General features: G+C 56.7%; 5 protein-coding genes across 5 annotated transcripts; 2 read left to right on the forward strand and 3 right to left on the reverse strand.

Moving 5' to 3' along the window:
* Positions 1-314: 314 nt before the first annotated feature.
* Positions 315-10,876, reverse strand: CNKSR1 (connector enhancer of kinase suppressor of Ras 1). The gene is made up of 21 exons (XM_049617735.1): positions 10,772-10,876; positions 8,250-8,407; positions 7,962-8,143; positions 7,320-7,404; positions 6,863-6,904; positions 6,678-6,782; positions 5,789-5,848; positions 5,619-5,687; positions 5,218-5,319; positions 5,063-5,133; positions 4,910-4,983; positions 4,654-4,760; positions 4,546-4,576; positions 3,781-3,953; positions 2,807-2,880; positions 2,593-2,664; positions 2,044-2,117; positions 1,838-1,899; positions 1,656-1,755; positions 1,374-1,555; positions 315-1,112 (listed from the first exon to the last, which is right to left on the reverse strand). The coding sequence occupies exons 1-21, from the start codon at positions 10,821-10,823 to the stop codon at positions 843-845; spliced, it is 2,145 nt and encodes a 714-aa protein (XP_049473692.1). The 5' UTR covers positions 10,824-10,876; the 3' UTR covers positions 315-842.
* On the forward strand, positions 10,822-15,678 carry ZNF593OS (ZNF593 opposite strand). The gene is made up of 3 exons (XM_049618900.1): positions 10,822-10,972; positions 15,171-15,244; positions 15,524-15,678. The coding sequence occupies exons 1-3, from the start codon at positions 10,822-10,824 to the stop codon at positions 15,665-15,667; spliced, it is 369 nt and encodes a 122-aa protein (XP_049474857.1). The 3' UTR covers positions 15,668-15,678.
* A 296-nt stretch (positions 15,679-15,974) lies between these two features.
* On the reverse strand, positions 15,975-16,907 carry ZNF593 (zinc finger protein 593). The gene is made up of 3 exons (XM_049618936.1): positions 16,627-16,907; positions 16,369-16,431; positions 15,975-16,274 (listed from the first exon to the last, which is right to left on the reverse strand). The coding sequence occupies exons 1-3, from the start codon at positions 16,824-16,826 to the stop codon at positions 16,133-16,135; spliced, it is 405 nt and encodes a 134-aa protein (XP_049474893.1). The 5' UTR covers positions 16,827-16,907; the 3' UTR covers positions 15,975-16,132.
* A 1,409-nt stretch (positions 16,908-18,316) lies between these two features.
* CC1H1orf232 (chromosome C1 C1orf232 homolog) lies at positions 18,317-21,630 on the forward strand. The gene is made up of 4 exons (XM_049618938.1): positions 18,317-18,400; positions 19,520-19,603; positions 19,714-19,811; positions 21,262-21,630. Exons 1-4 carry the CDS (start codon positions 18,317-18,319, stop codon positions 21,563-21,565), a joined length of 570 nt encoding a protein of 189 aa, XP_049474895.1. The 3' UTR covers positions 21,566-21,630.
* Positions 21,631-22,741: 1,111 nt separating this feature from the next.
* FAM110D (family with sequence similarity 110 member D) lies at positions 22,742-26,246 on the reverse strand. Its single transcript, XM_049617736.1, has 2 exons — positions 26,111-26,246; positions 22,742-24,021 (listed from the first exon to the last, which is right to left on the reverse strand). Exon 2 carries the CDS (start codon positions 23,925-23,927, stop codon positions 23,103-23,105), a length of 825 nt encoding a protein of 274 aa, XP_049473693.1. The 5' UTR covers positions 23,928-24,021; positions 26,111-26,246; the 3' UTR covers positions 22,742-23,102.
* Between the last annotated feature and the right edge of the window lie 107 nt (positions 26,247-26,353).

The following is a 26,353-nucleotide window of genomic DNA, read 5'->3' on the forward strand; positions in this document are numbered from 1 at the left end:
CTGGAGGTGAGACTTGGAGGAGAGAAGAGCAGTGCTTGGCCCAGAGGCCCTCCTCCCAGCAAACCTCAACCTGTGCTCCTCCCCGTGGGCTAAACCATCCACCGCCCCAGTCTCCAGGCCCGCCCATCCTGCCCTTCCATGCAAGATGGGTTTCTCTATCTAGAGTAAAAGGCTGGTTTCTGTTTCTCTTTGAGCCCCCAGGGATGGGGCAGGAGAGCACCCTCTGGTCTCCAAAGGGCTGGGGGAGAGATGGGCATGAGTGGAAGCCCTCACTAGCACGGATCAGCAGCCCATCATCCTGGCAGGCATGGAGCTCCGGGAATAGGGCCCAGGCCAGTGTGAACGCATGGCAAACTAGTTACCAAGAGCATTCGTGCCCTTCTGACATCTTTCCAGCCCTGTCCCCTCTGGGGACAGATTCCTGGTTCTAATATGGAAGTCAAAGGCACATGTGGATTCATTTTAGATAAACTGATTTTATTCTGTTGAAAGTGTCTCTTGTGTGAAATGAACACCTACACAGGCTGGCTTGGGGGAGGGAGAAGTGCACAGTCTTACGCCCCTGTAGGTCGGAGGGGGAGAGAGAATTCCTGAGCCCCGCTTCTCCTTAATTGGCAAGAGAGGATGGCACAGAGCTCACTTCACCTTAGCCCACTCTGAGGGACAGAGGAACAGAAATGGTGGACGCTGAGGCAAAGGGGGGCACCTTGGGGTGATACATGGACTAGCGCTACCTTCAACTTTGAATAGAACCCGGGGATGCTCTGTCCTGGGCATGTCAGAGGCTGCAGGCTGAGGTGGTCCTCAAGGCCACAGGTCAGGAGCCAGGGTACTAGCCAGGGTCAGAGGTCAGGAGGTCCGCGGTTGCTCTCTGGGGTCAGGGGGCAGAGATGGGACTGTTCCTCCGGTTCAGAGGGCAGGGGGTGGGAAGACTGTTCTCTGGAGTCAGAGATCAGGACTTGGGAGTGGCTTTCAGCCTGCACCAAGCCCCAGGCTCCCAGGCTCTCTGAGTAGAGCTCCTGGTTCCGCTCCTTCCACCGCCGGAACTTCTCTCCAGTCAGCTCAGGGTCGCCTAGCACTTCCTCCAAGGCCTGCAGCTCCTGCAGCTTTGCCTGTGAAGAGGGTGGGGGCTAAGGGGTCATGATCACCCAGGGAGAAGGGCAGAGCCCAAGCCCAGAGCTAACTCTGGAGTCCGGTGCTTAGAACCCAGCACCTGGCCCGGTCTAGCACTGATCGATCCTTAAATTGAGAGTCTGGCTCTGGGAACCTAGAACTTGGCCCAGCCCACAGCTGAGCCCAGAGCTCAAGGCCAGGAACCAGAGCCGAAAGCCCAGAGCCCAGTCCTTCACCACGCCCAGTGCCCTCCAGCTGACCTTGAGTGTGCTCTGTAGCGCGCGCACGCGGTGCACTCGTTCATTGAGCTGGGGGTCTCGGTTGCGCCGCATAAAAGAGCTCCGCCATTGTTCATGAGTGAGAGGCTGTGGCTGGCCCAGGAGGGACACGCCACCCTGCCTCAGCCCCCACACCATTCCTTCCAGTGCCCCTTCACTGTTGTCTGTGGGAGGGGGGGAGCAGATGAGGATGTGCCCATCCCAGCCCCCACCCCCACCCCCCACCCCCACCACCCATCCCAGCTCCCAGCCCCAGCACAGCACCTGTTGGTGGGCCAAAGGAAGTCCGTGGGCCACCCTGCATGGGGGTGGCTGCAGGTAATGTGTCTCCATGGAGTGGACTCCAAGCTCGGGCTTGGCTGGGCTGTGGGCAGGGTAGAAGGAGAGAAGGGTGGCATTCCGACCCCCATGGTCTGCCATTTGCCCCCTACCAGTCTCCTACTCACCGAGCCCGAGCGGGACCCAGCCTCATCGTCAGGATCTTCTGCTTCTGTCTCACTGTAGCAGTCTGGGGGGGAGGACAGGAGCAGTTGGGGAGCCCACTCAGCATCACAGGGTTTCAGGAGGCCAGGGAGTGGGCTAGAGCATTAGAGTTCCCAGCCCCCATTCCAGGAAAGACAGAGGCTCAGCTGAGACCTGGTGAGACACCCACCTTCCTCTCGGGGCAGGGAGGCCCGGCCTGGAGACTGGTACTTGGAAATGCAGGTGATGAGATGGCGGACCCACCTGTGGAGGGGCAAACGGGTCTCAGGGAGCTGCCATTTACTATATGTCTGGGCTTTTCACCTATATCGTCTTCTGATTTAATCTCCAGAGCACTTCTGAGAGGTAGGAACCCTTTTATTTCATTTCATTTCATTTCATTTCATTTCATTTCATTTCATTTCATTTCATTTCATTTCATTTCATTTCACGCAGGCTCCATGCCCAGTATGGAGCCCAACACGGGGCTTGAACTTGCGATCCTGAGATCAAGACCTGAGCTGAGATCAAAAGGCAGACACTTAACCAACTGAGCCACGCAGTCACCCAGTCCGGCCACGCAGGAACTTTTATTAACCCATTTTATAGATGATGGAACTGAGGCTCAGAGAAGTGAATGCCTTGACTAGCTACTATCTGAGAGCTGGGATTTGAATCCAGGTTTCCAAGCACCCAAGCACTCATGTGGAAGCTGGGAGGTCAGGGGGGTGGCACTCACATGCTCAGATCCTCCAGGGTATCAGCAGCAAAAATGAAGGGTTTGTACACATCATGGGTGAGCTGGAACACACTGCCAGGGAGCACAGGGCCTGGGTCAGCCTGGCTGTGCCCATCCAGAACTGGACTGGGAATCCCAGCTACCTGCTGCCCCCGCTTCCCCGCTCTCCCTTTCTTGCCCGACCCCCCCAGCTTATCACAGTCCAGGACTTAACTACTTTTTCTTCTGATCCTGTCCACTTTCCAGACTGTAGTTGGAAACATTGATGAGGCCCTCAGCCTTCTCATCCTGGGGGGGAATCATAGCGTGAGTGTCAGCTTGAAGGCCCAACACCCTGGAGGCCCAGTCAGGTTCTTGGAGCGGGGGAGGGGAGAGGGTGTGTTCTGGGCTCTCCAACCACAAATCTCCCCTTGCCTAGAGCTCAGGGCAGGAATCTGGGGTGGGGGCAGGGTTATGACCAAGGGGCACCTTTGAGACAGCAAAGAGGAACCAAAGATATCCAGGCAAACAGCCAGAGAGAAAAGACTGCTTATACATTTGTTCTGTCGTTAGACACACACAAAGCTGCTTCATACCCCTGAGCTTTGCAAACGCTGTTCTCCGTTCCTGGTTTTTTCTTTCCATCCAACTAACCCCCAGGCGTTGATTTCTCAGGGGGCCTTCTCCACTCTTCAGGCTGGACTGTCTACCTCTGCTGGGCTGTTCCCTATCCCTGGGCTTTTCCTTCATCACGGCCTGTGTCCCCTGAACTGTCCTTGAGTGTGTGTACATCCTCCCCCCACCAGCCTAGAGGAGCAGGAACTGCCCAAGTCTTCCCTGTGTCCCTAGTACCCGGCTAAGAGCTGGGTACACGGTAGGGACCTGAATGTTTGTTGAATGAATAAACAGTTGAACAAATGGCCCATCACTAGGACAGACAGAGTAACAGAAGAGGAAGGAGAGGTGGGCAGAATAAACGTGATTCTTTCTGCACTGCCCGCGATACCTTTCCCAGACTGCTTTTCCACACACATTCACTCATTTCTCTCCAAAAAACATCCTCGTTTTACAGATAGGGCTCGGGGGGCGGGGGGGGGGGGGGGGTGCGGCCTGCCTGGGACCACAGATGGGGTGGATGGTGGAATAAGGACAAGAACCACGGCTCTGACTCACATGCTGACCTGTGTTGGGGTGGGGGGTGGTGCTCACCTGGGGCTGGCGGTACCAGTAGAGCGTGTGTCTCTTGAGCACGAACCAGCAGCGGCGCCAGCGCGGACCCATGAAGCCACCAGCCACCTTGCGCAGCAGGAGCCAGCCGTCACAGTCTGGCTGGCCCAGCTCCCGGCATGACACCCGCCGGCGACTCAGCCGCGTTGCCACACCTGCAGCACAGCACGGCCTGGGGGATCAGGGACCGGCAAGGCATCCTGGACCCCCAAACCTGCTCCCCACTCCCCCACCAGCGTTCCCCGGTGATATGGCTGAACCCAGACTCTACGCCTGAAATGTTACAGGTGTCTCCCTGAGGTAGGGCTGGCTCTTCCCGTTTTATTTATTTATGTATTTATTTATTTTTGAGAGAGTGCAAGTGGGGGAGGGGCAGAGAGAGAAGGGACAGAGGATCTGAGGCGGGCTGTGCGCCGACAGCAGTGAGCCCGATGCAGGGCTCGAACTCACAAACCACGAGATCGTGACCTGAGCCGAAGTCGGCCACTCAACCGACTGAGCCACCCAGGCGCCCCCGACCCTTCCCATTTTAGAGACGAGGAGATGAAAAATCAGAGGATAAGCCATTGGCCCAAAGTCACAGAGCAGGTGAGAGGGCCAGGCTGGGAGCACAGGTCTGTCTGACCCCAGAAACAGCTGTTCAAGAGAAGCTGTGTGTGAAATGTGAGGGGTGGTCTTGCCAAGCACTGTAAACACTTCTAAGAGCTCATATCAGGGGACCTCCACCCAGTCAGGTACATCTTTTACCTTTTGACTTCTTCTGACGAGGGACAGGACTCTGAAAAGACCATAAGGGGTTAGAGAAGGATCTGGGGCCAGAGCCACACACCCCTCCTCGCTGAGCCCTCACCTTACCTTGTCAGGGTGCTCCTGGGGTTCCCGAGTCATTGCTACCCCTGCTGGGAGTGTGGCTGGGGGTGCAGGGAAAATGGGTAGGGATTCAGGGTCAAGGGAGGTAGAGTCTGTCAGGGAGGAAGGAGAGAGAGGAGGGCCCGTGAGCCTAGCCCCAGGCTGGGCAGTAGGGTGAGGGTGTTGGAGTCTGGGGATCAGAGCCAGGCATCCCACATGCCTTGCCTGGGGCATCTACCACCTGGTGGGAGTTTGAAACTACCTGTCCAGGCAGCGCTGGGTCCAGGACTTGGGTTTGAAGTCAGGTCGAAGGCAAAGACGTCTTCGGGTGGGGCCCTGGGGAGAGCAAGGGGAGATGAAAGGAGTGAGCCCGTGGCTCCCCCTCCTCCCCTTGCACCCGCAGCAGAGCCATTACCTGGGAGACCGTGGGGTGAGAGCCAGCGAGGAGATCGTCAGCTGTGGGGAGCCCAGGGCCCGAGGAGGGGTCTGGGGAACAACCAGAAATGGTGACAGAGCTGATGACGATGGGGGTCTGAAAGCAGTCTGTGGGCAGGGCTGAGGGACAGTTACCTGTGGGGGGGTCTTTGGTACTGGGACCTTCTTCAGCACTAAGCTGACCCCGGCTGGCTCTCGAAGCAGCTCCCTCACCACGTTCTTATGGGGCCAGCCCACCTGGGGGACAGGGCAGGGGGAAGGACAGGGACTCTGGGATGATGGAGCTGGCCAGGAAGCTCTGGAGTAAGCCAACAGCCCTCGCCCTTGGCCTCCTGCCACTCCTCCTCCAGGAGGCCTCCATCAGCCCCTATACCTTGCCTCTGCCAAGGCCACTCTGACCTGTGGGAGCTGGCTCACTTCACGGGAGGCAGCTCCCACAGCCCTGGTCTCCCCAAGGGACCCTCCCCACCCACCAGCCCTGGGCTCTACTCAGTAGCCCCTTCACCTCCCGCCGTGTCCCTCTCTTCCTCACTCACCACCACCTGCTCGTTGACCTGGACAATCTCGTCTCCAGGCAGGATCTGCAGCCGGGAGTCCGCAGGGACCTGGTATGGGGGGTGGGGCTCATAGGGTGTGCTTTCCATGGGCCTGAAGCCGGCTCAGCCGGAGGGTAAGACGGCAGCTGAGAAGAGCGTGGGATTCTCACCTGAGTGCCCACGCGGGACACGAAGTGCAGGCAGTTACTGGTGGTGTGGATTTCCAGACCCTGCCAAAGCAGAGGCTGCAGTCACTGAGAGTATGAGGGAACTGGGATTCTTGGGTCGGGGGAATGGGGGAGAGAGCTGGCCCCAGGTTAGCACTGCCCACCTCGCTGTGAGACCTAGGGCCTGCCACTCCTCTCTGGGCCCCTGCCTCCTCGTCCAGTAAGGGCCAGAGGGAAGCTGGTCCCCTGACTAACGAAGTAGGAGATTCCCAGCAGCCCTCCTGAAGGGACAAGCAGGGATGGGGCAGGGACGGGGCAGGGACGGGGCAGGGACGGGGCAGGGCTGGAGGCTCCTGTTTTCCTAACTAGTCAAAGATTAAGGCAGAAAAGCCCATGTCCTTTCCCCAGTCCCCTAACCTGCCAGGTCTGTGTCCAGGGCTGGAATGTGTCACCTGAGACCATACCAGCTAAAGCCCCTCAAGACTGGAGAGAGTGCTGAATGACAGTGTGTCCCCGGGAAAGTTCTCTGGGCCTTTTTTTTTTTTTTTTTTTTAACATTTTTTTTTTTTTTTAAATTTATTTTTGGCACAGAGAGAGACAGAGCATGAACGGGGGAGGGGCAGAGAGAGAGGGAGACACAGAATCGGAAACAGGCTCCAGGCTCCGAGCCATCAGCCCAGAGCCTGACGTGGGGCTCGAACTCACGGACCGCGAGATCGTGACCTGGCTGAAGTCGGACGCTTAACCGACTGCGCCACCCAGGCGCCCCAGCTCTGGGCCTTTTTTAACAGCTGTACAGAAAAGGCCTTCCAGCCGTAACAGTACAGGGTTCTGTGGGATGCTATAGCCAAATCCGAGGGCCGGACAAGGCCACCAAGGGGTCAGCGCTCACCAAAGGATCGTCCAGCTGCACACGCTCCAGCACAGCCGTCTGCTCTAGAAGCTCCTGGGGGCTGCAGCTCAGGATGGCATGGCAGATCTCTACCACGTGGCTGCACTGGGGGAGGGGGAGCAGGATGTCTAGCCTGAGCCCCCATCCCACCGCCACCCCTACTCCCCACTCAACCCCACACTCACAATGCTCAGGACTTTGCTCTCCTTCTCAGCTGCCGGACTGTTCTGGAAGCAGAGAGGACAGTTTTCTCTGAGTCAGGGGCACTGCCTTCTCAGAGGACAGGGTGGGCTTCCCCAAAGTCCCTCCCTGCGTCCTGCATGCTGGTCTCCTCCCAGAACTACGGGGCCTCAGAGCTTTGGCTCCAAGGTCTCGTCCCCTGATGCCAGGCCCCAGAAGTCACCACACATGCCCTCCCCCACCCCACCCTCTCCTGAGAGTCAAACTTTCTGAGCTGCCCCTGCCAGCTAGGAGACCCCAGGCCCCCACTGCCCCCTACCCAGCGGCCAGGCCTCTCTTCTTCCTGCCTCTGCCTCTTCCCAACCCCCACAGCCCATCCTGTGCTGATTCACAGGTTATAAAAAGCTCTAGCCTGACTTGGTCCCTACAAACTGGGCCAAGCCTGGCCCCTGGTTCTTCTACCTCCTGCAAGGCCTGGCCCAGCTCCGCGCACAACTCCCCAATCTTCTGGCAGGCCGAGAAGTCGTTTAAGTGAGAGAAGAGGTACCTGACGGGGGAAGTATGGAGCAGTGGTTAGGGGGCTGTGCTGACCGGTCAAGTCATGGAACCGCTCAGAGCCAACGACTCATTTGGGGATAGATAACGCTTACTCTGACAGTTTTGATGGGGGCAAAGAAGATGATGGATAAATCTAAAGAGCTTAGCACCAGACTTATTTGTCAAGTGCCTGATATGTCCCAAGCCCTGTTCTAGGAACATGATTACAGCAATAATGATATAACTTCAGCGGCTGTGAGGTGTCTGGAGCTCTAAGAACACCCAACAGGGAAGGCTTCCCAGAGGAGGTGACATCTGAACTGGGACCTGTGGGACAAGCAGCAGCACTGAAGAGTGGAGAAGCTCTCTATGCAGTGCTATGAATGAGTGGGAACCCAGGCATCCCGGTGCCCCTGCACCGACCAAATAACCTCTTTGCCCTGCTCCACAGTATCTGAACAAGAGCCAAGCTCTGTTCTTCTCTCCCACGCCCCGGAGGAGGCCAGGGATGAGAAGGGTCCCTTCACCAGTCAGCCCAACCAGGGTCCTGGGAGGAGCCCGAGGTACCTGTTGAGCCAGAAGAGGAGGGCACGGGCCTCATGCACCAGTTCCACAGCCGCGCTAAGGACATCAGCAGGGGGCTCAGCACGGCCTTCCAGGTGGCCTCCGACTAAGCTCTGGAAGGCCTGGGTCACCTCCAGCAATCCCTCCGTCAGGCTCTGCAGATTCTCTGTCTGTCGCCCAGAGCTCTGCGCCAGAGTAAAGGCAGGTTATCTCCTGACAGTGGCCAGCCCCCCCATCAGCAACCCCCCAGGTGGATGGAAGCTGCAGCCAGTGTGGCCACCATTCACTCACCAAGGCCCGGAGCTGTTCCACCCCCTCCAGGATGAGCTCCTGGTGGCCCAGAGGCCATACGGTCAGAGCCTCGAGGCTTTGGGGACAGAGCTGGAGCAGGTACTTGCCAGGCAGCTCCCAGTCCTCAAAGCAATAGTCCTGCAGGGAGTCATCGAGGCCTGGAGGGAGAACAGGGGCCAGCATGGAGGGAGCCGGGAGTGCCAGGGCCTTTTGGGCCACTTTTTCACCCCCACAAAGCCCCCTTCCCTCCTATCTGTTCCTAGCATCGATCTGGGGACCCATTTCACAGAGGGAAACTCTGAGTTGCCCTCAGCTACTGAGTTGAGTAGAAGAGTAGAGGATAATGGCTCTCAAAGGGTCTCCAGAGCACCTGCAGTGACAGCCTCACTGGAGAACTTGTTAGAAATACACAAATTCTCGGGGCGCCTGGGTGGCTCAGTGGGTTAAGTGTCCGACTTTCGGTTTTGGCTCAGGTCAGGATCTTGCGTTTTGTGAATTCAAGCCCCGCATGGGGCTCGGCGCTGGCAGCGCGGAGCCTGCTTGGGATCCCCTTTCCCCTCTCTCTCTGCCCCTCCTCCACCCGCAATGTCCCTGTTTCTCTCAAAAATAAATAAATGAACTTAAAAAACTCCCACAAATTCTCAGCCCCACCCCCTGAATCAGAACTCCGAGTAGGCCCAGCATTTTCCATTTTAACCAAATCTCCAGGTGCTTTACTCAAGTCTGAGAACCGTGGGGATGGTGATAAGAGCACAAGACCTTGGAGTCAGGGAGACCTGAGGGCTAGTACGTGAGCAAGTAACTTAACTGCTCTATGCCTCAGTTTCCTCACCTGTGAAATGGCAATAATAAAAGCACCTACCTTCTAATCCTGTGGGTAGTAAGTGACATAACTGAGATATGTCAAACACTTGGCCTATTCCCAGGTTCATGGTAGACAGTAACAGCCACCACAGTATTATCACCAGACTCTTTAGCCTGGTCTGCAAGGTCCTGTATGATCCAGGCACTAAGTCCCTGTAGTGTAACTCCTGAGATGCTTTTCTGCCTCAGGGTCCTGGCATGTCTTATTTCTTCTGCCCAGACTGTTCTAGCTCCCTCACTCCCCTTTTTAATTCAACTGCCTCCAGGAAGCCTTCCATGACTTCCCAGGGTAAGTCGGAGGGCTCTCCTGCTCCCTCTGCCCCGTGCCTCCACTAACACCTGCACTTGAGCATCGACCTCTCCCACTTGGTCACCCCCTCAGGCTCTGGGCCATAACTAACTGTTCATCTCTAACTCCAGCCCATGTCTGGCACAACGCGGGCCTAAAATAGGGAAAATGTCTATTGAAGGCTTATTATGTGCTGAGCGAAATGTTAAGGGCTTTACACATATTAACACAATCGGTTCTCACTGAACATAGGAGTTAAAGATTATTGTTATCCCCATTTTAGAGGTGGGAAAATTGATAAAAATAGAGATTAAGTAGCTTGCTCACTCTTTGAAGGAATTCCTTCCATTCCAAGCCAGGCTCCATCATTGGGGAATGTGAGTGTCACTGACAGCTCTCCTTTATCCCCTTGTTTGACATTAAGAACACTGGACTAAGAGTTCATGGACCTGTTATTCCATGAGCAGCTCTTCTGCCATGTACAGTGACCCTGTTGTGCTGCCTTCCTCCCAAAAGGCTCCTACATTGAGCCACACATACGAGGCACCTGCCATGAATGTCTCGTTTTGTCTACTTCATGAGATCATTGTTGACTTTCTCATCATGTGGATGGAGAAACTGAGACCTCTGGTCATAGAGCTGGTGAGTGGAGGGGCGCGGCCTGGAACCCAGCCTGGGAGTCTGACTCCAGCCCCGAATCCCGAATCCCGCTTTTCAGGGGCTGGTGGCCCGGAGCCTGCCAGCAGCCTGCCAGCAGCACACTCTGCTCCCATCAGGAGGGGGACTCCCCTCCCCTCTCCCAGCTGCACTCCTGGCCCGTTTCCCACCCACCGGGGCTCACTGCCTCTGGCCAGCATCTCCTCCCCTGAGGCTCCCAGGCTGGGGTTGTGCCAACCCCTTTGGTGTGACTGGGGCTTCTGCTTCTCTCACTGGGAGCCTCAAGGTGAGAAGGGAAAGGACAGGAGGGCCGGCCATATTCCAAACCCCGAGCAAGTCACTTCCTGGCTCAGTGCGTCAGTTTCCGCTTCTGGAAAATGGGTTTAATAACAGCCCACTGAGCCCTGGGGCGGAGGGGAGATGAAGGAGATTGAGTGGGCGTGGGCCACCCCCCTGTTTTCATTACACAACCACCGCCTCCCCACGGCCACCTTGGCAGCCCCTTGCGATGCTGGGGCGATGAGTGACCCCCTTCTGAGTTCTCGGAACCCCCGGGGTCATCTCGCCTATCCTGCCTAGCACAGTCCCGGGTGGGTAAAAGGCAGACACTCTATAAATTGTTGACTAACCGACAGACCTGGAATGTCCTTTTCCCCTTTCCTCTCCCCGTCCCCGGACCCCTCAAGCCCAACTCTGCTCAGGCCCCACCCACCTCTCAGCCAAGCTGCCACCTTCGCGGGGGTCCAGGTCGCCACTGGCTCCATGGCCGAGACCGGCCCGCTGGGATCCGCTCCCGCCCGGTCCCGCTCGCGCAGGAATTTCCGCTCCCGGAGTCTGGCCTGGGGAGAGGCGGGGGCCGGGGCGGGGCTCTGGGCGGAGCCACCAGCTTACCTGGGCCCACGTGGACGGCCAGGTGAGGCGCGGCGACAGCCATTGGCCCCCCCGGCCTGTCCGCCTCCTGCCCCGCTCTTCAGGCGTCCTTAGGCAGCGGGGCCGCCGGACCCGGAGGCGGTGTCACTGGTGACTCAGGCGACTTTAGAGCGCGCCTGGGATCCCGCCCCAAGCTGGATTGTCCTTTAGGTTCCGCAGGAACAAAACAAAACAAAACAAAACAAACACAAAACTGCATAAAGGTGAGCAGTGAGCTCAGCAGCAAAGTACAGAAGTTCGAGAGCCAGAGCTCTGGCTGCAAATGCCAGCTGTGCGGCTAGTTAGCTATGTGCCCCTACCTACCATATGTCAGTTTCTCTGTTAAATGGGTTGCGGTGCAGAGTACCTGCGTTAACAGCTCTAAAACTTCTCGAACAGGGATTTTTAGCACCCCCCCCCCCCCGTTTCTGCACACAGACGCTTTTGGCTATGGACCCTTTCTCAGAATAGTGCTTTTGGAAGCATTAAAAAATGCTGGAGATTACAAGGAAGAGAATTATAACCAAAATATACTTAAAGACACAAATTTATGATTGGGGCGCCTGGCTGGCTCAGTCGGTAAAACATGCAACTCTTGATCTCCAGGTTGTGAGTTTGAGCCCCTTGTTGGGTGTAGAAATTACTTGAAAAAATAAAATCTTAACCGCCCCCCCCAACATTTATGATATAGTAATGGGTTTATTAGCATGAAAATAACAAGACTGGAAGTTAAAGTTAAATTTTCCTTTCATGCTTATTTTTATTTTTGAGAGAGAGAGGGAGGGAGGGGCAGAGAGAGAGAGGGGGGACAAAGGATCCAAAACAAGCTCTCTGCTAGGGGCGCCTGAGTGGCGCAGTCGGTTAAGCGTCCGACTTCAGCCAGGTCATGATCTCGTGGTCCGTGAGTTCGAGCCCCGCGTCAGGCTCTGGGCTGATGGCTCGGAGCCTGTTTCCGATTCTGTGTCTCTCTCTCTCTGCCCCTCCCCCGTTCATGCTCTGTCTCTCTCTGTCCCAAAAATAAATACAAAACGTTGAAAAAAATTTAAAAAAAAAAACAACAAAACAAGCTCTCTGCTGACAGCAGCAAGCCTGCTGTGGGGCTCTAACTCACGAACCATGAATTCATGTCCTGAGTCGAAGCTGGACACTCAACTGATTGAGCCACCCAGGCCCTATCTTTTCCTTTTTTAAGGAAATTTTCCTTTTCTAAATTTTCCTTTTTTTTTTTTATTTTTTTTTTTCAACGTTTTTTATTTATTTTTGGGACAGAGAGAGACAGAGCATGAACGGGGGAGGGGCAGAGAGAGAGGGAGACACAGAATCGGAAACAGGCTCCAGGCTCCGAGCCATCAGCCCAGAGCCTGACGCGGGGCTCGAACTCACGGACCGCGAGATCGTGACCTGGCTGAAGTCGGACGCTTAACCGACTGCGCCACCCAGGCGCCCCAAATTTTCCTTTTCTAATGATATCAGCTAAACTGTGGGGTGGTCTTTGACTCACCTTTTCACATGTATTTATCAGTTAACCACTAAATATAAGGAATCAGAAGAATAATGGAGAAGCCTGGGTTACTGGTGTGAGAACAAGTGGATTTACCATTTGGTCACTGACCTTCTACTGGGCTCAGAGGTGCCCAATCAATGGCAGCTATGTCGCAGGAGTGTCTGAAGGAGTGTGATTTAATGGTGGGCTAATAACTATCATGATTCTGAAACAGTTATGAGCATATATAATGTTGAGACACTTGCAGTAACTACAATTTGAATGAAAAAATCTGTGATTTAGAGGAGCCTGGGTGGCTCAGTCAGTTGAGCGGCTGACTTTGGCTCAGGTCATGACCTCACGGTTCATGAGTTCAAGCCCCACGTCGGGCTCTGTGCTGACAGCTCAGGGCCTGGAGCCTGCTTTGGATTCTGTGTCTCCCTCTCTCTCTGCCCCTCCCTCTCTCAAAAATAAACATTAAAAAAAATAAATAAATATGAAAAAAAAAATTTTTTTTTAAATCTGTGATTTCAATTGGTGACAAAGCCACAGATACTGCTAATACTTCAATCCATATAGAAGGAAGTGGTAAATTTTGGTTACAGTTTAGTGAAAATATATCACTTTTTTTCCCATCCAAGTTTATCGGCCCTCTGTATTCTGAATCCCAGTTAAGAGCTTTTCTCTTAGAACAACAATCTGTGACATACGATTTGTAGCTATCACCACCACCACCACCACCATCCCAGGCCAGGAGACTCCCAGGACTTTGGAATCAGACAGAATCACTTCCATTTGCTGTGTGACTGCGCCCAATTTCAACACCTCTCTGAACTGTTCCTTCCTGTCTAAAACAGAGACACTTAGACCTTAGTGCTGTGAAGATTTCCTTGAAGTATGTTGAAATCTGTCAAATGGGATGGCTCTGAGCTATGATTATTGCTTTAGTTCTATGGAGAGGGGCCTGGGAAGGCTTCCCAGGGCCTGCCCCTCTGACTGTATCACTTTGGAATCCCTACCAGTGCCCCAGCACCCAGCCTTCAAAGCCTGACATGATCTTGCCCCCAAATCCAAATTCTGCACTTGGCCTACAGATGGCCCATATAATGGGTGTGTGTTAGTTGCCATCATTTAATAATTTCACATAGAAATTGAGTTCTCTGGAACTTGGCCCGCTCCCCTGGCTCCCTCCTACCATTACATGCGGCATCAAACAAGAATGCAGATTGTTATCTGCATCTTTCAGGGTCCCCGCAGGTACCTGCAGGCTTGGATCCCTCGCTGGTGAACCAGCAGGCTCCACTGTGCAACACAGCCCTCCCCTCTCTGGCTTCGTCCTTGGCCCCATTCATGCATCCTCATACCCTGAGCTGCACGTGTCCTTTCATCACTCCTCCGTTTTGCCCTCTTCCTTCAACAGCCTCCCTGCGGCGCTCTGGGGAAGCCCAGTAAACACACACCTGTCTCCACCACCCTGATTTCATCAAACACCTACCCTGAGCCAGCCTGAACACACAGTCCTGTAGGGCAGAAACAGACAGGAACTCACCACTCACATGCACCCCTAAAAGGATTGGGGGCCTGACGTCCACAACATTGCCTTTATTTTTAAAAAAATGTTTATTTATTTAAGAGGTCATCTCTACACCCGACGTGGGACTTGAGCTCACAACCCCAAGATCAAGAGTCGCAACCTCTTCCGACCGAGGCAGCCAGGCGCCCCACATAACCTTGCCTTTATTTTCTGTCCCTAGCACCTGGCAGGGCTAGGCAGTTAAGGGCAGAGTAAATGGTAGCTTCTATGTTAAAGGTAGTTTTCTGAGTTTATAAAAGTTCCTTCTGCATCTTTGTTGTAAAATATTCAAAGGTTAGCAGTAGGTCATTATACCTCTATTCTAGGCCCAAGTGGGGACCACTGTAAAGTTTCCATTTTCTGCATATGCAGGTACTCTGTATACTATTCTGAAAACATGTTGTTGTTGTTGTTCATATTATAAGATAACCAATACCAAATGAATTAATACATGTAAAGTGCTTATGATACTGCCTGGCACAGTCAGCTGTTTTTTAGCATGCCACGGACAGCTCTCTTAATCAGTATATGCTAATCTCCTTTTACTATTGTCCCCAAGCCAAGAATAGGAAAGTCCCTGCGGGAACTTCATCTTGCAGAAAGAAGTGATATGTGCCCTCCCCCTCCCAAGGTAATGGGCGTTGATGTAACAGAAACCAAGTGAAAAGGCTCACCAATGTTCAGGGGGACCGGGGAGGGCTAATAAGGCACCCTGCCCCTCCTTTGCTGAGGGCTGACTGGTGATATCCGACCATCTGAGGAGTAGGGATAGAGCCAGGACCCGGGCTGGGGAGACCCTCCCAGTACCTGGTCCAGGTCTAAGACTCCTGAGCGCTGCCAGGCAAGGCCTTTCCTGCCCTACCCAGCCTGGCTTCCCTGGTGAGTGGGGGAGGTGCTGCTCAGGCCTGATGCTGATCTCTCTTGACAGCTGCTCCTGAAGCTGGCAGGATGGGCAGGCGGGGGAAGGGACCAGATTTAAAGGTTCAGCTGCCCCGCCCCCTGCCAGACCTGGCAGGGCAGACGCTGGTGAGCATCCTCTGAGGTATGGCTCCCATGGATATGAGAGGTCAGACACCTCTATGCCCTGATTTCCACTCCTTGGTATTATGAACACCACTAATCCTCATTCCTGCTTCCACCCCACAGGCCGCCAAGGAAGACTAGTGGCACCCACCATGAGATTTCGACGCCTGACCCCTGGCTACTTCCGGGTGCTACAGGTAAGTACCTCTAACCTACGGCTTCAGCCACGGACCCCCTCTTTCCCCTACCATAGCTGGGCTAACACCCCCAGCATCCAGGCTGTCACGTTTCCTGCCGCCTGAGCGGCCAGGGCCCAGATGGGCAGTGAAGCGAGAGGGATTGGGGTGGAATCTCCCTGGGGCAGCAATGGCATCCATATCTCCTTCACCCAGCTGTACCCTCTCAGCTCCTTCCCACCCCCCACCTTCCCAGAAGTCTCAACTGACCCCTCAGATGGACCCTCTGTGTACCTCCAGATGCAGATAGCTGGGGAGCTCAAAGCAGAGCCCCGGAGTCCACTGGCCGGGGTAGTGGCTACACTGCTGGCTGTCCTTGGACTGGGTGGCTCCTGCTATGCTGTCTGGAAGATGGTGGGGCAGCGGCGGCCGCCACAGGCCTGATGATAAAGTAGGCAGCCTCACGCCCGGGTCCTGGGGGAGGTGACTCAGTGGGGGCTGCAATCTCGGGAGCCCACTTCTTTTCTGAGGGTCAGTCCCTGATCTTCCCTCTCCCCTTCACTGACCTGGGCTCCATCTTGGGGCTCCAGCTCAGATGCCAGGACCCCTGAGGGAAAGCAAGGCTGTAGGTTCCAAAGCCGGACCAAGTGGGGAATGGACACCCTCGGCCCTGTAAACAAGAGTAACAGAGAAACCCCTACAGGGCGGGAGTTTGGAGGAGTGGCCTGGAGGTTAGAGAGTCAGAGACAAGTCCTCTTCATCCAGTTCCTTTATTGGGAGTGAGGGCACCCAGAAGAGGCCATCCACTCCCCAAACCCAGGGCCAAAATAGGTTGGCACAGTCTTTGCCAGCCTAGCCCTTGCACCACTGTCCATGGGCAGTTCCCCTGCCCTACATCCTCAGGCCATGTCAGGGAGATGTGTCCATCTCGGGGGCCTCAGTGGATACTTCTGTGGGCACGGCCAGCCGCTGGGGGGGCACATAAGAGCCCATACCCGCTGCCCTTTCGGCCTCCTCCTGACTGTAGGGCTCCACGCTCAGCTGCTTTAGCCTGGTTGAAAGAAGAGAGAGAGTTGGGAGCTGACCAGATGCAAGCCCTGTCTGCCCAGCACCCGTCCACCAGTCCTCTCCTTACTCCTTCATACCTCTTCTTGTGGTCTTTGGATCGGAAGTGGGTCTTCAGGGTGGTGGAATCGACGAAGTACCTCCTGTAGGGATGGGAGGTGGGTAAGGAGGAGAGTGAGGTGATGCATCTCAGGTATGCCTATCTCCCTGACGCGGGGCTCTGAGCCTGAAGTGATGGGAGGTCAGCAGACCCCGCGCGTCCTGGGACCCGGACCTCACGCCCCCGTCCCGTCCCGCGTACCCTTCTCCCCCCCAGGCCAGGCCCGGCCGGGACTCACGCGCAGGCCAGACAGCGATGCAGGCCGCCCCCTGGCAGGTCGGGGTCGGGCTCGGAGCCCAGGTCTGGACGAGACCGTGCGGGAACCTGGGGCCGCAGCTCGCGGTGAATTTCGTCCAGGTCCGGCTGCCGCCGCTTCGCCTTCATCTGGCGGGCCAGGGAGTGGGCTCGGTGAGCACCCGTCCGACGGGAGCGACCCATGGCCAGTGACTGCGGGGCCAGGGGGCCCAGAACCGGGAGCCGGGTCAGGGGCACACGTGCGGGCGCTTCCGGATTGCTGGATGACGTCAAGGACGCCCGGGGGCGGAGCAGGTTCGTCCAGACTGCCTCAGATGACGTCACTCGCGCAGGCTGCTCCTTGAGCGCCCCCAGGCGGCCGTCGACGTCAGAGACGGAGCGCCGGGCGGGGCCCAAAGCTGCGGCTTCCGCTCAGGGCGAGGCTTTGGCCCGGGAGCGGCTGGGTGGTGCGGGCCCCCGGGGGATTCCGCCCCCTGACCTCCGGTCCCTTCTGGCCGGACTTGTCTCTACTCCATCCCTTGGCACTATCACCCCATGCTTGTTCCCAGATCGTAGACTCCACGGTCAGCGGGGGGAGGGAATATGCCTTGAGCATCTCTGGGAGGCACTGAAAAATGTCTGTGATGTGAATAAATGAATTAATGAGTGCGAGTGAGTAAGTTTGGGATCTGGCCCCCACAGGGACTCCTGAGATACCTCCAGTTCCTGACAAAGCGCTCACCACTTCTCACCGTTCCCCAGTTATTCCCTTGGGTCTCCGTCCTTCGTGCACCCCCAGTCAAATCCGTGAGCAAGGAGTGTTCTGCTCAGGCATCTCCTCAGACTGCACGGGGTCAGCAACTCTCACAAGAAGTGGAAGGGCTGGCAGAAGCACCTCTTATCTTTGCCCCCTTTCTCTGAGCCCTGGACTCCCTGGTGTGGGCTGGCGGCAAAGGCAGAGATACAGCCTAGGTATTTTGTGCTCAGAGTGGGGAGAAGGCCAGAGAGCCTTCCTCCGTTCATTGGAGCCTGGTGCCTTCCTGGCTGACCAGAGGAGCTCAGCAATAATTCAGGGGCTCCAGCTCTTTGGAACCTGTTGCCAGGAAACAGGGAGACATGCACGTGCATCCCCGGGGAGAGGAATCGGTTTCCAGCCCAGACAAAGCAGAGAAATGTAAGCCCAGGGTGCCAACCAGGGGCTTTGAGACCTCCCCACTCCAGTTCACAGTTGAGTGGGGACATAGGGCAGGCCCTGCTGAAGGCACAACTGGTATGGCTACAGTCACAGGGGCACCAGTGTGGGTCTTGGGCCCAAGGACTTTATAAATGGAGTTTGTGAATGCAAGCAGATTTTTTTTGGAGCCATTCCAAGAGATCAAATTCAAGTACCCGTAGGGCCAGGAAGCGGGCCTCCGTGCAGAGAGTTGTCTCCATTATTCTTGGCCAATATGGGTCAAGACGAGGGGCTGAGGCCACAGAAGCCAGCTCTGTCCTGTCTCCACCCCAGACTCCTCTGGATCAGTTCACCTGCCTGACAGTGTGCCAGCTGGGGAGGCTGGTGCATCTTTAATGAAGTCACCTGATCCCTGGGACAGGCTCTTGGCCTCACCAAGTTCCTGGAGCCAGACCCGCTGGGTGCCCACTGAGTCACTGCCTTCCTGAGCTTGGGTGCCAGGCCTGTTTTCCCTGCAGCCATGAACCAGACCTTCTGGAAAACCTACAAGTCCAAAGTGTTACAGACCCTCAGTGGGGAATCTGAGGAAGACCTGGCAGAGGAGGTGGGTACCATCCATGTTTGCTGGGTGGGTCATGGGCAGAGAGAGCAGGAGTGAGATACAATGAAGAGCAAGGGACAGGCTCTGTGAGGGGAGGCACATTTGTGCAGAAACAATCGGCACCTTCAAGGATGACAAATGGCCTGGTGCCGAAAGCCAGGATATTTCAGGAAACTGAGGAAGAAGATTGGGGGGCCACGGGAAAAATGGTCATTGTCTCCCACGATGGACTCCATCTCCAAAGATGGCAGCCAAGGGCTGCCACATGGAAGAGACCAGGGGGCAGTAGCCACATGGGGCACATGCAGCTTGACACAACTTCCTAATGGGCAGAGCTAAGCAGAATTGGGATGGCTTGCCTGGAGAGGAAGTGAGGCCTATGGTCCTAGAAGTCGTGCTTGCCCTTAGAGGGTCACTGTTGCAGCATCAGACCAGAGCCAGACTTGGAGCATGTTTATTCTGACATTTAAAAAAAAATCAAAAAGGCTCTGAAACTGGGAACGGTCTTACATCTAGAGGCTGTAATAAGTAGCAGTTCGTGCAAACAGATGTGGCAGGGGCAGGAACTAGTTCTATAGGGTGTGTGTGTGTGTGTGTGTGTGTGTGTGTGTGTGCATCTCCACCTTTGTGTCTGTGGATGGGTGGAGAGGTTTAGTGTGCTGTAGATGGGCCTCTGTGCCGCTGCCTGCATTTCTGTAAGTTCACGGGTGTGAATGGTATAACAGTGTACGTGTCCTTGTATAGGTGCCTCACAGCACGTACAGCTATGTACAGGCGAAGAGGCATAGCCCTGTGGAGGCATGCTCATGTACAGGTGTGTGTCTACATCAGCATGCATGCCGTTGTCCACACATTTTTGGGTGTGTGTGGATACGTCCATGGGTGGGCAGGTATGTGGGCTCGAGGGTGTCTGCAGGGGTTTCCTATACAGGTAAGGTATGTGACTGGTGACTTTGGGTAGAGGTACACTTGTATGTACTTATGGAGGGTGTGAGGGGACCAGATGGGTGTTTAGTTGTGGGGGGTTGGGGTGCCGGGGTGTGCGTACCAGGCTAGCAGCGGGGGAGGGAAGTCCCATTCCTCTGGGACCTCTCTCATGCTGGGAGGGGTCTTGTGTCCCAGAGAGGGAACCCAGCGTTAGTGGACTCTGAGCCGGCAGAACCTACCGAAGAGGCTTTCCATCCCATGTCCCAGTTGGCCCGCCGGGTGAGTTCTTCCTTCTTTACCCCAGCCCTGGGGAGTCTGGAGGAGGCTGCTGTGGAATCCTGGGAGGTGGTGCTATGACCCTTCCCTGACTCCCAGCCCCTTCCTCCTAGGTTCAGGGGGTCGGGGTGAAAGGTTGGCTGACAATGTCGTCTCTGTTTAACAAAGAAGATGAGGACAAACTGCTGCCACCGGAGCCCTGTGCCGACCAGTACGTGTGTGTGTTGGTGGGGGCTGGGAGGGGCCTGGGGTCTCCCTTCTCCCACGTCCTTTCCTTCTGGTCTATTTGTCTTTCTGACCAAGGAGGGAGGGGGAGAGGCAGCCACGGGCTGTTTCAGTTTCTCTCAGCAGGAAAGAGGCCAAATCATCATATCTGGAGATTAGGTTAGATCTCAGGAGGACTTTAAGGGCTGTTGGGATTGAGGTGCTAGGAGGTATTTTAGGCTCTTTTTCCCCATCCACGTGGAGGGGGGGGTCATCTCCCTACAATCAGGGAACAGAAGACAGAAACTTTAGGCGCTTGGAACTGAGGGTGGTCCAGATCAGTGGTTCCCAATACCCTCATCCTCCTAGGCAATTTCTGCCAGACCCTCCTTCAAAGATTCTGATTCAGCAGGTGCAGGATGAGGCCTGAGGTCTGTATTTGCAGCCAGGCTCCTGAAGACCTGAGGCAGGCTAGTCTAGGGACCGCTGTCTTGCTGGGGATTAGGGGATGGTACCCGGGCCAGCTCCTTTCTCCTAGCTCTATTTTGGCACACACTGCCTCCCTGCCCTTTCCTTCAGCCCAGTCCTGCCTCCTTCCTCTGACATTCCCTTATTCCTTTCTCCCCTCCAGTCCCCCTGACCCACCCATCTCTCCAGCTCCAGGGTTTCCTTTCTGTCCCCTGGCGCTCATCTCTTGTCCCTTCCAGAGCTCCAAGGACCCTTCCTTAGACCTGAGGCTCCCACCTCAAGCCTCATCACCGTTCCTTGACTGCCCTTCCCCTCCATGCCACCTCCCCAGTCCTCCTCCCCGCTAAGCCTCTGATCTAGGCGTTTCTCATTCCTCTGGGTCTCCTCACCTGTCCTTCTCTCCAGGGTTCCCTCATTTTCCTAGTCCCCCTTTCCCTCCACCCCAGAACATTGCCCCTGCCCCCGCCCCCGCCCTGCCTCTTTCCCCAGCGCTGCAACCCGGGCTTCGAAGACCCTTTCTCGAAGAGTCTGACCTCGCCCCTTCCCCCGGATGGGGACCTGCGCGGGGGTCTCACTCCTCCCGCTAGCACCGCTGGGCCCCGCCACTCTCTCCGGTCCCCTCCCTCAGTTTTCCGACCCGGCGCCTCAGGCTTCCCTTCTCTGGCCTTGCCCCTCTCCCCGAGTTCCTTCCCTAAACCCCCGACCCCTACTCTCTCCCCAGGGATCTTGGTCTCGGCCCCCTCTTCTCAGACCCCTCCCCTAATCCCCTGACCCTGTCCCACTCCGGCCTCCTTTCCCAGTGCCTCTGAACCCTCCCCTGGCCTCCAGGTCCTGACCTGCGTCCAGTCTCCCGGCACCCCCCCCCCCCCCCCGTCATCTGACCTCACCCTGGCTTCCCCGGCCCCACTCTTAGCGTCTGCACCCCGTCTCCCCTCTTCGTCCTCTCCTCCCGCTTCTCGGCCGGCTCCTGACCCGTCCCTCTCCCGCAGCCCGCTGGCGGCGAAGTCCCCCTCGCAGGGGGTGGCCGCGGCGGCGGAGGCGGAGCCGCGAGGGCCCGGATTCTGGGACACGTTCGCCAGCAGGTGGCAGCAGCAGCAGGCGGCCGCGGCGTCAATACTGCGCGGCGCCGAACCCACCCGGGAGCCGGACCCCGAAGCCGGGGACGAGGCCGTGGAGGAGGCCGCCGAGCGCCCGGAGCCTGGGGAGGCCGACACCGTGGCCGGCTTCAAGTGGGGCTTCCTCACCCACAAACTGGCCGAGATGAGGGTGAAGGCTGCGCCCAAGGGTGACTAGCCGGCCGGTGCAACAAGCCGCCCGCTCTTCCCCTCGCCCCCCGCCCCCCTCCGCCCATAAAAGCCCTGACCCTGACCCGACACCCCGTGTGACCGCGTGCTTTTGTCCGGACCTCAGGGATGACTTTTCTGGGTGGGCAACCTCAAGGCGGGGTCCAGCTCAAAGCGTCCTCGCCCTCTCCCCCCACAAACGTACAGGGAGAAAATGACCAGATAGTCCTGGTGTCAGGAAAGGTTGTGTCCGATTTAGACTACAACTTTCCAGGAAGCTGAGGAGCCCCAGAGGACAGGGCCCTTCGCCCTGTTCGGCCTCTTTTCATTCGACAAACGTTGCCTGTGGCCCTGTTATGCGCACAGTCCCTGTACTCGGGGAAGGAAGGTCAGAGACAAAGGAAAGAACTCAAACTACCAGCGGGTCCCACACAAAGTGACAAGTTGAGGCATTAAAATAAGGCTGTACTTGGGAGCTCAGAGGAGATGAGGCCGATTGGGAAATTCAGGAATTTCTGAGGGAGAATGAATATATGTAATCTTAGAAGGATGAGTGGAAAAAAAGGGGAAGGTAACTCAGGCAAAGGGAGGATGACCGTAAACAAAGACTTGAATGTGTGGACGTGTGTGAGGCAAACAGGGGACCCTGTGTGTCTCTGACGGAAAGGAAGACAGTGGCAGGATGTGAGGCTCCTGGTTGGCAAAATCCTCATTTGAAGAGAGTCCCTTCCTTTACTGTCCTCAATTCTGGATTCTTCACATCTCAGCCCATTCATAGCTAGTAACCAAAAGGGGGCAGCAAATCTCCAGGAATGCGGGCGGCCTTTCCGGGCCGGGGGATCCCAGGTTTTTGGGGCAGACCCCTCGCCAGAACTCCCCAAGCGCGCTATTCCAGGCTCCCAGCTTTAGTTTGGACCGACCTCAGGTCAGGATCAGTGGGGAAGATGATCATAATAGAGTTACTACCAATTCAGTAGCGGTCTTAGCGGCTGTCGTTTACTGAACATTTCCTATACGCCAGTCACTTGGCCATGAACTTTAGGACCCTTTCAAAAATACTTTGATCACCGAGGGGTGCAACTGTGATTCGGAGAGGTTAAGTGTTTGCCTAGGGTCACGCAGTGAGCCTGGAACCCACACTCCAAACCCACGCACCTAACCACGCAAGTCCGCCCCGCCTCTTTCCTCAATATGGACTCTCTAATCCAACATCACGACTCCTTTAAATAACATTGTGGCTTTATTCAGCAGATTCTCTGATCTCCCACCCCAGACCTCTCTCCCCAGACCCGGCCTCCACAGGGGCCACATAGCTGCCCCCTCCCCCTCCGCCGTCTGCGCTGGGAAGGGCCTTTGGGAATCATTTTGTCCCAGCCTCCCAAGGTTCACAAGGGGAAGCCCAGATCCAGAGGGAAGGTCTCGCCCCACGGCACCCGGCGCGTCAGAGGCAGGGCGTCCCTTCCGGTGCCCGGGTCCAGCCCCGCTCCCACCCCCTAACCCTGCCCGGACCCCGGACTTCCCGGAAGCCCGCTCCCGAGCGGCCGCAATCACACCTCGGACTCGCGCGGCGGGTCGCGGGCGCGCTGGCAGCCGTACAGCCACTGGATGACGCGCGCGTTGCGCTCCACCACGGACACCGGGGGGCGCCCGTCCCGCGCCGAGCCCGCGGCCTCCGAGCCGCCGCCGCCTCCGCCCCCGCCGCCGCCAGCACCGTCCGGGCGATCCGTGTCGCTGGACGTCCAGTCGCTGGTGTCCCCGGAGCCGGGCGGCGGCGGCGCCCCGGGCTGGGGGCTGGCGTCGGCGCCCCAGCTCTGCGGAGAGAAGCGCTCAGCGCCCAGCACCTCCACCAGCGCGCGCTCCAGGCCGCAGTAGTTGAAGAAGCGCTCCTTCTCCGACAAGGGCAGTGAGCATGTGGGGCACAGCGCCCGCTTTCCTGACGCTTCCGGGGCATCTTGGGGAGCGGCCCAAACCCCAGGAGCCGCTGGTCGCTCGGTTGGGCCGGGACTGCTCGAGGTGGCGTCGCGGGGGGCCCCCAGGAAGAGGCGCCGCACCAGCCCCTGGCCCTTGGCGTTCTCTTTGTTCACCGAAGCCTTGCAGTCCCGCTTCTGGCGGTAGAAGATGAGGGAGTCAGGCCTTGGCAGCCGCCTGCCGCTGCTCCGGCGGGCGGGCCTGGGCGTCCTGGGAGATCCAGGGGGTCCCAACTCATTGTAGGGGTGCGGGGAGAGCGGTCCGGGACCCCCACGCAGGGCTGGCTCCTGACGTCGTGCTATCACTTGGTGTGTCTTGACATACTTGGCTTTGTCGGCCTCCAACCTCTCCACGGCGCTGGGGGTCCGTCCCCTGGACGGGGTGGAGGGAGAGGCCAGGATCATCTTAGCAGAGCTGGGCAGGATAGTACCCCATAAGCCACTGGAGGGAGGAAGCCAGTTGAGGAGCCAAGAGCAATTGGTCGGGACTCCCTGGTACCTACAGGGAAGGAGGAATGGTCAGTGGGAAAGAGTAGATGGCCCTGCACCTCTCCTGTAGGCATTCCTGGGAATAGGATCAGCCAGCCACCCCTCCCCCATTCAAATCAACCAGTGCCATGTCCAGGGGGCAGAAGCTCAGGCCACCTCTTCCCCTGCTCTCCTATCCCTCAAAGAGGTTGAGCAGGGGCTCCCTGGCCACCCAGAAAAAAATGCCCTGGGTGGCTCAGTCGGTTAAGCGTCCGACTTCGGCTCGGGTCGTGATCTCACAGTCCATGAGTTCGGGCCCCGCGTCAGGCTCTGTGCTAACAGCTCAGAGCCTGGAGCCTGCTTTGGATTCTGTGTCTCCCTCTCTCTCTGCCCCTCCCCTGCTCATGCTCTGTCTCTCTGTCTCAAAAATAATAAATAAAAACATTAAAAAAAATTTTTTTTAATGCCCCTTTGAGGGTGCCCTAATCTGGCCACGGAGCCATGCCAAGCAAGCATCAGCAAGCAGGACACTTGGAAAAGGAAGTGGGGCTGGTCCCAGCTCAGTTCCCGCAAGTGGCCTCAACCGGAAAAAATACCTCTTCCCAACCCAGCAACTTTGAATCCTAGACAAGAAGGCTCCCCAGCCGCAGGCTGGCTCTGGCGGGGCCCACCCTGCCCTCCCTGAAGCACTGGGGGTCAGGGATATAACTACAGGGTAGGAACCTCCAGTAATTGCAGCCAATTGCCCTGCCCAGTCCCAGCAGGGCCACGGGGAAGGACAGAGAGCTGGTCACGAGGTCAGATCAGCCAGCTACCTGCCACCACTGTACCTCTGCCAAGGAAATTCCCCAATGCCCAACTGTAAACATCACCTCTGCGTTTCCATTTCACGGAGAAGGAAACTGATAGAGAGCAAGGGGCTTAATCAGGTCTTACTGAGAGTTAGGAGACGGGTCTCTAACCTCGCACTGCAGAATTAGTCCAGCTGGCGCCTCTCCTTGCCTATCAGAACTTCCCTCTTGTGTTTTGCTTCTATTCCTGCTGCCATAAAACCAAGCAGTTTCCAAGAGATGTGGGCCCTTTGCCTCACTCAAAAGTTCCCTCCGCAAATTCTTCCCCACAACCGGCCAGCATTCCCGGAAATCTGCCCTCAGGGTCCCTGCCCTCTTCTCATCCTGAGACCCTGTGACCCTTGTCCGCCACCTCCCCTCTCCCCTCGGCCACTGGGGAAGAGGACCTGGAGCGGTTGTAAATCAAGAGCTGACAGTTCCGCTGGCAGTAACAGAGGGGGCCACCCACGTGGCTCAGCAAACCCCATGCCACCCCTGCTCCCTGAATCCTCCATTCAGTTGAAAGGGAGACATAAGTTCTGGGGGCTGAGGGGACCTGACCTCCAGTCTAGAGGCAACAAAAGAACAGAACTTGCCAGGGATAGAGGGAGGGTCACCACCCCCAGAGGCCTTGGCACAGAGACCCTGCCAAACCCCCCAGCCCAGCATAGCCAGTTCAGCTTTACTGGCTCTGTCTCTGTCTCTCTCTGTCTCTCTGTCTCTCTGTCTCTCTCTCTCTCTCTCTCTCTCACACACACACACACACACACACACACCTATCTAGTGTTTAGTAAGTCAGTCCATAGGTAGTTGGTGGCTGGGAACTCAGGCAGCAAGGAGAGCCTGGAAGTGTCCTCCCTCCCAGCTCTCAAGAAATAACACCAGGCAATGGGTCAGATTCCAAGGTCCCAGGAGGGCACTGTGCTTGTCTGACCTCATGGTTATCCTCCCATCCCCTTCTCCTCTTCCCAGCCCAGAGGAGCAAGGCTATAAAAAGTCCTTAAATACAGGGACCAAAATAATCTGCCGTCCGCTGTCTCTTCCCTGCCTTCTGGGTTGGCCCTGATGCTCGACCACAGATGTTCCACCCTAGAAGCCTGGCAGACATTAGGGTGCCCTCCGTCCGTTTGCCCACCTTCTCCCAGTCCTGTGGTTAGTGGTCTGAACTTTGCTCGTGGCTTCAGCTCTGGACATGGGCTGGGGGGTTTGTTCGCTGGCTTCGTGTCAGCCTCCCAGCTCTAGGGTCCCTGAGTGCCTGCCCACCCCAGCCTGGGCTCAGGATGCACTCACCTCTGAGTATGGAGGCTGAATGCAGGGGTCCCTGGGAAGGACCACAGGAGGCCAGGAGGGACAGCAAGGACTGGAAGTAACTTTGGTAGCAGCCAAACCTCACTCTCCACAGGAAAAGGCGAGAGAGCCTCCACCCCCCCACCCCCTCCAGATTAACCCTTGCCTTCCTGACCAGGAGCCTGGTCTCCAGTTAACTCCTTCCTGGTCACAGTCTCAGTGCTGGAGAGGACCCTTGGACCAGGT

This window comes from Panthera uncia, assembly GCF_023721935.1.
Source record: "Panthera uncia isolate 11264 chromosome C1 unlocalized genomic scaffold, Puncia_PCG_1.0 HiC_scaffold_4, whole genome shotgun sequence".
NCBI lineage: Eukaryota > Metazoa > Chordata > Mammalia > Carnivora > Felidae > Panthera > Panthera uncia.